This window comes from Myotis daubentonii, chromosome 14, assembly GCF_963259705.1.
Source record: "Myotis daubentonii chromosome 14, mMyoDau2.1, whole genome shotgun sequence".
NCBI lineage: Eukaryota > Metazoa > Chordata > Mammalia > Chiroptera > Vespertilionidae > Myotis > Myotis daubentonii.
In genome coordinates, this window is record NC_081853.1 from 5,344,369 (window position 1) to 5,357,066 (window position 12,698).

Consider the following 12,698-nt stretch of genomic DNA (forward strand, 5'->3'; position numbering starts at 1 on the left):
TTGTTTTCACCCTCTACCTCAAAACATCATTGAAGTCCTTCTTGAGAAACCTCATTATTGAACCGCAAGGGATACTGCGAATTCTGAACAATACTGCATATTTTAATAATATTTATTTAGAAAACCCCCAAACAGGATCCCTCAAATATTTCCTGGGTCCATGGACAGGAGAGCATTGTGCACTGCTGTCATAAAGTCGGTGGATGGGGCGGGAGAGGCAGGAGAAAGAACCAGTTGATAGAGCTTGAATCAGCCTTGAACTGCTGGTGAGTGGTGGCTAATTGTCAGTTGGGAAAGCTGTAAAGCTGTAGTGCGGTGGATTGACACATTTAGATTACGTTTGCAAATACTTACGACTACAGTTCTCCACAGCGACCAGGCCTTCCTCTCCAGGGCCATGTGGAAACATGTGGAGTGATTGCTTGCGTGTTACAGGGTTGTGGGATGCTCCTACCAGGTGGTGGGCTGGGAGCAATGCCGTATGTCCTGGAATGCGTGAGATAGTTCTGCTCCAGGGAGAATTATTAATGATGTGCTGAATACTAATATAAGTCAAAAAACTGTTTAGAATGAATAATTAATGATGTGCTGACAATAAATATAAGTCAAAAAACTGTTTATAATGACCTGAGCCCAGAACTAAACACTGATACAAAAATAAATTTTTGTATGTTTTTTTTTTGTAAATTGGGGCATAATTTACATTCAATAAAATTCACCCCTTTAAAGTAGTGTAGAAGTCAAAGGGTTTTAGTATATTCACAAGGTTGTGCAACCATCCCCACTACCTAACTCCAGACTGTTTTCATCCACCCTGGTCCCTTTTCTCTCTAACCCCAAGAACTCATTCTCTGTCTCATAGATCTGCCTGTTTCAGGAAGTTTCTATAACGGAACCAGACACTTTACCCTCTGTTCCCTGTGGTTTCTTCCACTCACCGTAGTGTTTTCAGTGTTGCATCACCTGTCAGCACTCATTCCTTTATACGGTTATAAATAGAACATTCTATTGTATGGGTAAGCATCACTTTTGTTTCACCCATTCATCCAGCCGTGTTGTGTTGGTATGATTTTGATTTGTATGAAAATCACTCAGCAGTGCAACTATCATGTGAATGGGGGAAGAGTGTCATTTTGTTTTGTTTTGTTCTGAGTTTTGCAAAGAACTTGTCACCATTATAGAAAAATCACATGATTGTGGAGTAGAGTAAACAAAAACTAATATGTTTCAGTTTTTATTTACAGATGTTGCATCCTTTGTTTTAAATATACATGCCTATTCTTTTACTTAGTCCATATTTTAAAATATAATTTGTAAGCATTGGGGTAAATTTCACTTCTATTAAATCTAAACTTTGTCATTGTAAGTATGCTCAAACCTTTAAGTATTTCATTTTATCTTCTGACATTGTGTGCCAGAGCATTTTCTTATTTAAAATTAAAATAAGTATTATTTTATTATAAATTTATTTTATCTGTTTATTTGTGAATTATGTGTATCTTTTGGAATTACAGGTATGGAGTGGTTATATCATTCACGAATTTTGTTTCAGAAAGGTAACGTGTTGTGCAAGGGGGCATTGAATCTTTCAGGGTTGGTAATCACTGTTGTTAGGGCAGGATTATCTTGTGGAGTGATGTCCCTCTGTGTAGGCCACACTTTTTTTATTTTTTTTTTTTATAGATTTTGTGTTCATACAGGCATTCTTCAGAACCTTACTTTATTTGGGACAAGTGATTTGTATTTTGCTGTCAGACTTCAGGTAAACTTCCTGCAATCATAAATTAATTACCAAAGGACGTGGAACCTTTCGCTTAGCAAGTACTGTTCTCATTTAATGATTTTCTCCCACAGGCAGAAAACAAAACTTGCAACAGAGCAAGGGAACATCTGATGGTCTTCTATTTAGACATCATTGGAAGGTGTGTTGAGATCATAAGCAGCAAGTTAAAACTGAAATATGAAATATAGTTGAGAAACTTTTGTCTAGATGAATTTTCATTTATTGATTATTCCACTACCCATACGTGTTATTGTCTTTTAAAATCTAGTATATAATTAAATGGCATCTATAATGTGTTAAAATATTGTAAAGGAGGTGGAGACATCCTGGCTAAAATACTCAGTGACTTGCTCAATGTTACAATTTGAGCCAATTTCTACCTCCAACCTTTTTGTTTTTACCTATTTGTTTTTGATCTGCTTCCCTGTTAGCAAACTTCCTGCTGGTTAATTCTTGCAGTTATAGTTACTCCTGCCTGAACATCCCTGAAGTCTTTTGGCCAATCTCCATGATGAAAAGCTGATATTTATTCTAAAATTCCTGAGACTCCAAGTCATTTCCATCGTCATCCAGGATTGCCATCCCTAGCTGATGAGCGATGGAGCTGGTGTGCTACAGGTGTGGCCTACATACTCTGAAGGTACAAATGCTGCTGAAATTGGGAAGGAAGACCTATTTTTGCTGGTGATCAATGCTTCTGTGGCACTTAAGGGACATCTCTATGTCTGGTCTGGATATAGGCAGTTTGAGTTGCTTTTCAGAATTTAAGAATTAGTTGTATCACAAGAATCTGACATTACAGAATATCTCTAATTCTATTTTCACTGTACTGAGAAGGAATCAGACTCAGATAATCACACATTTTGAGTAGTATAAGATTCTTAGGCATGAATCCTTCTACATACAGCACTACTAAGAGTTCTGGTCTATCTTTGAACACCATTCATAACAAGAAACTCACTAACTAATACAAAAGCCTACTGGGTAAATTGTTCTTATATCAAACTGAAATATGTTTAATTATTGCATGCACTCTTCAGAAACTAATTTAAATGAAGCTTTTTATTCTTGATCCATTTATTATTTTTCTATGAATCTAAACTTTATGTCCTTCAACAGTTTCTAACCCTCATAACTGTGTTCTACTGCCTACTGGTATTTGTTTGAATGATTTAACCTTGCAAGGTAGTTGGTGATCATTTGACTGTAGATGATCTGAAGAATTGGTCTGCATACCATATCTCTCCCATATGGTTGATAATAATACAATGCACAGGTCACGGCTGGGGCAGAACCCAAGATTCTGCTACTAGAAATCTTTCTCCAGGATACAATTATTCCATGCATTAGAAACATTTGAATACGGCTATTCATTATGGTTATGAGCCTAAACAACTCACAGAGCTTTTTACTATCATCCAACCTTCTCCATAACGGACCAGGGGTCAGCAAGCTTTACAAAGGGCAGATAGTAAACAGTTGGGGTTTTCTGAGCATAAAATTTCTGTTGAGCTATTCAGCGTTGTTGTGTGTAAAAGCAGCTGTGGCCAGCCTGTAAACAATAGCACTTTATTCATTTACAAAAACAAGCCACAGGCCAGATTTAGTGTAAAGGCCACAGTTTGCCAATACATTGCTAAAGTTTAGTCATTTTACATTAATCAACTTTTTAAAATCCTTCAAACTAGTTAAAGAAGACAGTGAGGCTAATGAAAAAGGTGTCTGGGTGATTTTTTCCCAGTGAACCCAGGTTGGCTCCTGGTGATTACTGTTTCCCTAAGTATTTATTCAAATTTCTTACACAATCTGCTCTGGAACCTTGTCCTGGTCTGACTTCAGGGTGGCTCGTCTACAGTTTTTAGGCTCCACTTCCTCTTCTTGACAATCAAAACTGTTCTTGGCCACTTAACCAGAGTTGGGTGTAAAAGGGGGCATGGAAGGTCGTAACTCAGCAGTAACAGGGTTATCTGTGAATTTGGTTGGACGATTAGCCTGGATGACAAGAGAGCTGGATGTAGGGAAAGAGTGGCCTGGTGTTGACATTGTGTGTAGTTGCTGAAAATTATCTTACACACCAGATGGCTCAAGCTATTAGCAATTCAGGTTCCAGGTAAACATTCTGGTCACCAGCAGGGTGGGGTGCCTTCTCCAACATGCAGTTACTTGCTTGCGTCAATGATATTACTTAAATCTGGGTTATGCTGGCGTTTTCCAGTGGCTTAAATACATTAGCAATGGTGATGGCAAATGGGGACTTCTACACAGTTGAGCAAGGATCTGTTTGGTCTTTGAGCTTTCTATAAAGAGACAATAAAATAATATTTTGGCTTTTTCCCCCTAAGTTTGTTTTTCTGTTTTCCTTGAGTGGGGCTAGCAATGACACAGGGAGCTTTAAGTGACACACAGTAGGAGTGGTCTGAGAATAGTAATAATAACAATAGTTTACCCACTGCTTTCTATTTATAAAACATTTTCATTTTTTCCTATTCTCCTAGTCCTCCCATAACCTTAAACTTTGTACAATGATCTCTATTTTACAGACATGGAAACCCAGGGAGAGAGGTTACAAGCTAGTGTAGGTTGTAAGTGGAGGGCAAAGACTGGGATATGTGGCAGGGGGCTCTTTTGGCTCATAATTGTAGGGCTCTTTTCCACAGAGCTGATCCACAGAGCTGTCCAGTCCTGAACTGTGAGAGGAAGAGAGGAAATGTGAAGGTGGAGTGAGTGGCAGGGTGACTCAGAGAAACCCCACAAGCTTCTCGAACTTGCCATCTTGAAGAGAAGCCAGGACAGGGACTGAGAAGTCAGAAATTCACACGTGTGGAAGGGTGTGTGCTGTGTGTGTGTGTGTGTGTGTATGTGGAGGGGTGTGTGGAAGGTGGAAGTAGAGAGAAGAGGCTATCTTGATTGGGCAACCAGTACCAAGCATTCTTTGAACTAAGTATACACACTTCTCACATGTTTTAGTACCTGCTGTGGGATCCACTTCCTTCCATTCCCTACATTTTGCTCCCACAGTAGCTTGGTGATCCCAGAGTTAGAGTCTGTGGAAGTGTAATCCATATGGTCTGTTGCAGTACAGTGGGTGGCACTTTATTGCAACCTTAGCATGCCCCCGGTCAAGGATAGCTAATGTCCACTGCTGTACCATAGCATTCTCAGTGACCTGCAATCCAGCTTCATCTCCATCATTTTTTTTTTTTTACTACCAGAGGAAGCATGTAAAAATGAAATCCATGGGAATAATGTAATTTTAGGCCTGGTTTGCAAACTGGTGTCTTGTAAGTAGAATAGAGTGTTTAGCCATATCTTTTAACAAAAATTCAATGGGTTATAAATTGTAAAATTTGGATATTTCATATAAACATAAGTTTCTGATTTTCCAAAAAGAAAAAGAAAAGAAAAGGAAAAAGAAAAGAAAAGAAAAGAAAAAAGACCCAGAAGAATTGGGCCACACAGGCTCCTAATGCTGCATGGCGACAATGGGCCAGGTCAGACAGTGGCAGCTGGAGCTCTGCAGAGAGCTTGATCTCAACCCTCAGCATGTGGGCTGAGGCATTCATTGCCAGGAGAAGCTCATTAACTAACTTGTGTCACCTGGGTGGCTCCGACAGGCATGTACACCTTTTAGGCTTTGTTTGAGAACTACCCTTAACCGAGTATGAGCCCTTCAAAAACACTTCTAATTCACTCCATGGTATTTGGCACACACCCATGTGTCATGGCCTAATCATTGAGAATGACTGCCTTCAGGAAGGTCTGGCCTCAGATCTCCCTCATGGCAGGCATGTGGAGCTATTGGGTTACAGCCTCTCTAAGCAGGTGGGAGATAGGACGGGATAAACATCACGTGGTCTATAAATGTAGTCAGTTATGGTAAGGGTCCTGGCTTTCATATTTGGCAATCAGTTATTTTTAGTAATGTAACTAGCTACCAAAATAAAGAAATGGAAGCTTACTAGTCCCAAGTCCCCACATTCCTTAGTAGTGCCTTTTATCCTGTTTTGTGATATTTATAAACTAGATGGATGTGGTTGGAGCCCTAGAATTTGCTAGACACTAACTCCTTTATTTAGAAGGTAAAAAGCTCACAAAAGGAGACGCGACACCCTTCTTTATCCATCAAGCCCTAATAGTCCTGAAATGGGGCTGTGAAGCTTAAAGGGAAACTCATATTTTGACATGATATTTAACTTTCCAGGAAGGAATGCATATGCCAGGAAGGTGAGGGATGTGCATCATCTTATAAACATTTTTTATACCTTCCATAACTTACTGTATCGGTGACAATGGTGAGGTGGCATAATATACTGCACTATAAAATCACTATATTGCTTTCTGAAAGTTACATTAGATTTGACCAGAAAAAGATGTTGAATTGTGTATCAGTGAAAACATTCTTCATCGTTTTATCATGGAAAAAAGCCAAGCAGTAAAACTTCTCAACGTGCTTGCCAAGTCCATTAATACATAAATCTAATCACACAAAAAAGTAAAAAAATAAGCTTTATCTTACTCAAAAGTTTTTGTCTTATGAAAATAAGCCATATTTTCCTTTTACCCAAGAGAAGTGCTCTGGATAAAACCCTTTGCATTTGCTCTAATTTTGTTATAACATTATTCATAGTATTTGATGCACAAGCTCAACGTCAACATCGGTCATACCACACTGAGTTCTTTATTACCAGAAATACATAGTTTTTAAACCATAAATGTTCAGATTCAATAGGCAGATGGTAGCGACTGAATTCCCCAAACTGGCGCAAGTTAAATTTAAACACAAGTTGATGGTTCACACATTTGTGTAAGAAACTTGGATAAATCTGAATTGAATTTGATGACATTTATAAATATTTGAACTGTTTTATTGGATGGTTGCCTGATCCTGATGTGCTCTTTTTTATGCTTCTCCCTTCCTGAAGGTCTTTCAAGGGTGACACTGCACTCAGTGACCAACAGGAAATGCACTAACAGCCTTGGACCTCTGTTAGCTCTTTCACTGACTTACAGGCTCTGGTTACGGAACAGGAAACGCTGCGAACTCCACCGAGTGTGAGTTTTGAGGAGGGTCTGTGTGAGTGAGGCCACAGGGAAGAGAATATCCTTTTCCTTCTGCTTGGATGCTCATTTAGGACCGACACTTCTAAAAGGGCATTCCAGGAAACTCATATCATAGAAAAGGCCACTTGGTCAGGGAATTTGGGGCAATAATAATGCTTGCAGAGTTTTTATTTAATAGAAATAATCTTCATGGTGGAGCAGTTAATCTTATTTAAGAAGATTAAGAGATTTTATGCAAAAATTCACATTGATGGTTCTCCTGAAAAATTAAAGCTATGATAATACAGCTAATCTATCCTCACAGAGAAATAATGTCTTGTAGCTTCTCATTAGGCAGAAATGAGCTCTCCATTCATCAAGTGGCCACTCCGCACTTCTGGGAGATTCGTGCTTGGCTCCTCTGGTGCCGGCTTCCCTGAGGACACGCAATGTCTTCTGGTGTATTACAGGCTCTGAAGATTGCCTCAGTAAACATGTTTATTTTATATTGTGTACAATTTTCCCAAAGTACATTTGATTATGTAATATTTTGGACTGTAGGTGCTCTAGACAATTCTTTGAGTTTTTAGTTTCAATTTATACTTTAAAGTGTCCAGATGAAAGTCAGTTTCTACTATATTACTTGGTATTTAAATTCAAATAATCCTTATTTTCTGGTATCAATTTTATGCTATCTTCTGACAAGTATTTGTGAAAGCATTTGGAAAGCTTAGATTTTGCAAGGAAGATTTCATTTGCATTTCTGGACAATTTTGTAAGCATTCAAGGTGTAGCGTCAACCCGTCTAGTTAGAATGTTTTCACATTCAATCAAACCTCAAGCTACATGGCAGAGATGAAGGAGTTTCTGGATTTAACCTGAGGTTCAACGTTAAAACGTCCAGATGATGGGACCCACTGTGCTGCTGATCTAATACGAGGCTCTCACAACATGCGTTGCAGAAAAGGCTTTGGAGAAAAAACCAGATATACTTGCGTATGTATATGGTAAGTAATAGGAGTGTATAGTACTATTATGCTACCCTCGTAAACTAGAACTTAAGTAGGTATTTCCTTCATATAAGCATCAGCTGAGTAACTCTCAAAGAGATGGGGAATAATTGCTTTTGGGGGAGGCGAGCCCCGTATGTACCATTCAATTGCTCACTTTGAAAGCCCCCAAATGATATTTGACTTTTCATCTTGCTGGCTGAGGACACTGCAGTTACAATAATGGGTTTCTGGTCTTTCCAATGTTAGGGTTGGAAAGTATGCTTTTATGGCTGCAAATATTTCATGGGAAAAATTCTGACTGACTACAAGTCTGTAAGTGGGGTGTTCTCTGGATTTGGTTGAACTGGATTCAGGAAAAATAAATGGCAAATAAAGAGGACAAGTAGGTTTAGAAAGAAGTTATTTACCATTTTAATAGGGCTGTCCAACATTTGGTCACATAGATTATTCTGAAACCCAATTGCTTTAATAGTCTTCCTATCTAACCAGAGAGATCCGAATACTCTTAGAAAAAGCAAATCAAACATAGAAAAAGATGCCATGATGAGACTTGTTGCTACAGCACTATACTTAATGATGCCAGACTTCGGACTAATCAGGGCATCCCTGCAGTCTAGGACAGCTGTACAAAGCCTCAGGACACTGTATTTACAGGACTTATTAATACAGGGATCCATATCCTACCACAACTCCGCCAGTGTTAAGAGTGTGGTGGAGCAGCAGCCTCCAGCATCCTCTCTTTCTTATCTGTGTAAACGCTAGTATTCTGAAAATATTTTCCTGGAAGAGGTTAAAACTGTTATTATATATCAGTTGAATATAAAGTATGGTTATGTAAGCCAAGCTTGCATGCTACTATTGCACAGGGCAGAAAGCAATAAAGCAGGACGCATACTTCCTTGGGCATCTGATACAAACGGAAGGAAGCTCTTGATTCAGTATTGTGACGCTCAGATTCCAGGAGTCCGCGGGGAGCTGGCCTTGCAGTGTGAGTGCCCTGTTGAACTCTCAAAAGGGCACGTCTTCCTTGCCAGTAGAAAAAGAAATGACAACAAAAAGCAACAAAGCAAAGCATCTAAAACTCAAAGTGATACACCAGCCGTCTCAAACTGTGGCACTGTTCATTTCTTGAAGAGAATATATAATATTTCAAAATATTATATATACATATATTTCAAATGGTACAAAGTAACTATAGATCCATATTAGAAGACAGTTGCTCATTCTTCATAATCCCCATAATTTCCATTGAGAAAACCCTTTTTTTTTTCCTGGAACCCACTTTGCATGGTGTTGGCCAAATCTCCAGGGCTTCCCATTATAGGATACTTCATGACACACAGAAAAAGCACTGTGATTATCTGGTAACCAGTCAAAGTGCAAGTAAGAAATCCATTTGGCTTGTAATGTGCTAGATGTTTTAAATTCTTAAAAGGTATTTTCCGCAGAGTTGGTTTCCTTTATTACTATAATCAATGCTTCTGTTAGGTTCTTGGGTGAATCTGGAACCAAAGAAAGAAAGACATTTCAGGAAGAAAAGAACAAAATGAAGGTACAAAGAAAAGTGACCAAGCAGAAGATTGAGAACATCTTGAATTTTTAGGATGTTGATTCTTTCAGGTGATCTGAAGTGCAAAATGTTAGTGTTTAGAGCAATAGTTCTCAAATGGTGATCCGAGTACATTGACAGACCACCATATTTTTAAAAATCAATTTATTAAATTGATTTTGCCGCAACTAAGGAGACAGACTCTCTGAGCCAGGTCTGACTGGCACTGGCTTTATGGGCGTGAGACTACCCAATAGCATAGTGCCCTGTGCTGACAGGGCCCTGCGTTTCCTTTGATGACCTTCTGCTGCCATCTTGAAATTATTAATTTTTGAAAAGGGGCCTTATGTCCCCATTTTGGACTGGACTCTGCACACTATGCCAGTGGTTCTCAACCTTCCTAATGCCGCGATCCTTTAATACAGTTCCTCATGTTGTGGTGACCCCCAACCATAAAATTATTTTCGTTGCTACTTCATAACTGTAATGTTGCTACTGTTATGAATCCTAATGTAAATATCTGATATGCAGGATGTATTTAGGCAGCCCCAGTGAACGGGTTCTTTGACTCCCAAAGGGGTGGCGACCCACAGGTTGAGAACCACTGCACTATGCAGTCAATCTGTGTCTGATTAGAATTTGAACCGAGTAGGTTTTTGTCCTTGTCATGTTGGCCTGTTGAAAGATGTAGAGGGGTGGCATAAGGTGAAGTCACTGCCAAGGTTTTAGGACATAATACATTTTTCTTCATCATCTCTTAATTCTTTATAGTATTAGAAACTGAGTGTCTGAGTACAGGGAGTATATTTGGCAGTACACGTGAAGCTTTTGAGTTAGGTCAGGACAGCAATAAAAGACTGTATTCAAATGTAGAATCTACGAGAAATGACACATTTATCTTTTTCATCCTCTCCGTATAAATAACAGATCCTTTCAAAGCTTGGTTTCCTACATTCCAGTGGCATTTATCACTTTCTCTTTTCACTGTCTTTTTTTGTTCATCAAAGGAGAGAAAAAGTGACATTCACAAAAATAGCCTTTTTGTTTGTTTGTTAGTGTCTACCAACCCATCACCCTTACCTCCACCACCCAAACTTGGTCCCTATCCTCCATGGAAGACCAGGGGCTCTGCCATGTGCACCATCACATCTTCAAGACCTTCATACACTAACTTCAGGTAGTGGAGGCTTAAATATACCAATTGGCTAAAGAAATAAATGAGTTCCCTTGGACCTAGGGATTATTGTGATACTGTGTTGGGATAAATTGGTTCATTCTTCCTTTCTGCAATCTCCGAACATCTCTCTCTCTCTCTCTCTCTCTCTCTCTCTCTCTCTCTTTCTCTCCCTCCCTCCCTCCCCACCTCTCTTTTGCTACCTCAATTTTAAAATATTTAATACCAAATGAAATGGAGATCAGGATTGTACAGGATTATAAAGGCTCTCAGAGCACTTCAGACCAGGTGGAATTCTGAGAGAGGAAGATGAACTATATCAAAGCTACTACTTTATCTTTTCAATAATATAAAAACATCATGGAGATATGCATGCCGTGGGAGAGGCGCCATTAGGAGGATGGGCCGGATTTGTGTTGGGCTGATCACATAAAACAGGCATTTGACCAGAAGGCGACTGTAATTAGGTGTGCAATCTGAGTTCTGTTCACTTGCCCAGTTGGGGGAGGGAATTTGATTCTGCATTGCGGACTAGCTTGATTTTCTCAGTGTTTGAAAGACATTCACATATGGGGTTGTAGGAAGGCCAAAGCTGCATGACGCTTCCCAAGGTATTATACCACATTATGTTTTGCTGTTTTAATCTGCTTATTTTTCTTTCCAAGTGACTTTGATTTTCTCCTCATTTCTTTTCCTTCCTCTTTCTATCCCCAAACACCCAGTGTTCACTTTTCACCTGTGAATTATTGCAGCATTGCCAAACGGCTGATTTCCTCTATGGAGAGCTCAGTCTTTCTAAACTAAGCCATTGTTCCTGCATCCACAGTGTAGAGATTTGTTCCTCAATGTATGAGCTATTGCCCTTCCAACTTTCAAACTTATATTTTTTGATATATGAGTTTAAAGAAAAGGAATAAACCAGCAGGTCTCTGAAACCATAGGCAAAATCTCTAGTTGATATCTAAGTTGGGTATTCTTGCAGTAAACTGCCGACAAGTTAATTTTAATAAAGCAATTGAAGCAAAGATCAAGCAGGGATAGGGTTGACATTCAGCCCTGAGACTTCACCCTGACTCTTCGGGAGGTTGTCTGTCACCAGCTTTCTCCTCCTGGAGGTTTTCTACAGGCGGCATTCCCTCAGGGAGCTTCCTCATCCCTTAAGATTTATTCTTTCAAACCTCCTGACAGGAGGACCCTTACCTAGCCCTACCCCTCTTCCTTCTGCATCATATTGTCACCCTGATCTCATCTCCCCAAGGCTTTCCTTCAGGTTGTGGCCTGTTATCCTGGCTATTGTCAATCGGGGGTTTAGAGGTTTAAATGGAACAGTGAATTTCTACTCTCTACCCTTTTAAAAAGAAACATCATAAAAATATAAATTAGATTACACTCTGAAGCATCCATCTGCATTTCAAAGACTGCTGAGATTTTTGGCTTAGATGCTTATTTGGGAAGTAAGCCCTCTAATAGGAAGACTTTGACAAACAAACAAACAAACAAACAAACAAACAAACAAACACAAAACTATATAGGAAAAAGCAATGAGGTACCAGCAATCTTTTTTTGCAAATATCTTTACATTGGATTTACTTTTAAAAATTACATATAAAGGAAACTCTCAGTTGTCATTAACAATCTGGGTATGTGTCTTCATCTTTTTTCCTGTAAGAGCACCCTCTGTGAATCAGTCTTACATATAAGAACAAAAATGGTGATTTTTCTTTATTTTCCCTTCCACTTTAAGAAGAACTTGAATAATTTATACAATAAAGATCACCTCTTAGTTAAGAACAGAAAATAAAACATGTGATTCAAATTAAAGTACATTTGTGAATTTAACTCTTTCAAAAGTTAGATTGCTAGAGTCCATAGTTGAAGTCTGTAGACATATCATTCTCTAATGGGGAACATTCCCCATTAGAAAAATTGGTACAAAACCTATTTCCAGAGCAGATAATCTGAGGACTCTTGTTGGCATGTCTGGGCTTAAATGGTGCCTTTGTGTTTAAAAGTGTTTTTTTCATTGTGAATTTCTTGATAAGGAAGGGAGAGAAATTATAAGTCAGTAGGAATGTCTGAGTCCTCTCAATGTTTATAAAGTGCAGTCTTGCCTGCCTAGCATGGCTTAGTGGTTGAACA

At 38.9% G+C, this 12,698-nt stretch overlaps 1 protein-coding gene across 1 annotated transcript in view; it reads right to left on the reverse strand.

The window, feature by feature from the left end:
* Positions 1 to 9,320: 9,320 nt before the first annotated feature.
* Positions 9,321 to 12,698, reverse strand: part of TAFA1 (TAFA chemokine like family member 1) — a 499,757-nt gene continuing 496,379 nt past the window's right edge. The window contains exon 4 of the mRNA XM_059663020.1: positions 9,321 to 9,338. Within this exon, the coding sequence (XP_059519003.1) occupies positions 9,321 to 9,338 (18 nt within the window). The remainder of the gene's footprint in view (positions 9,339 to 12,698) is intronic.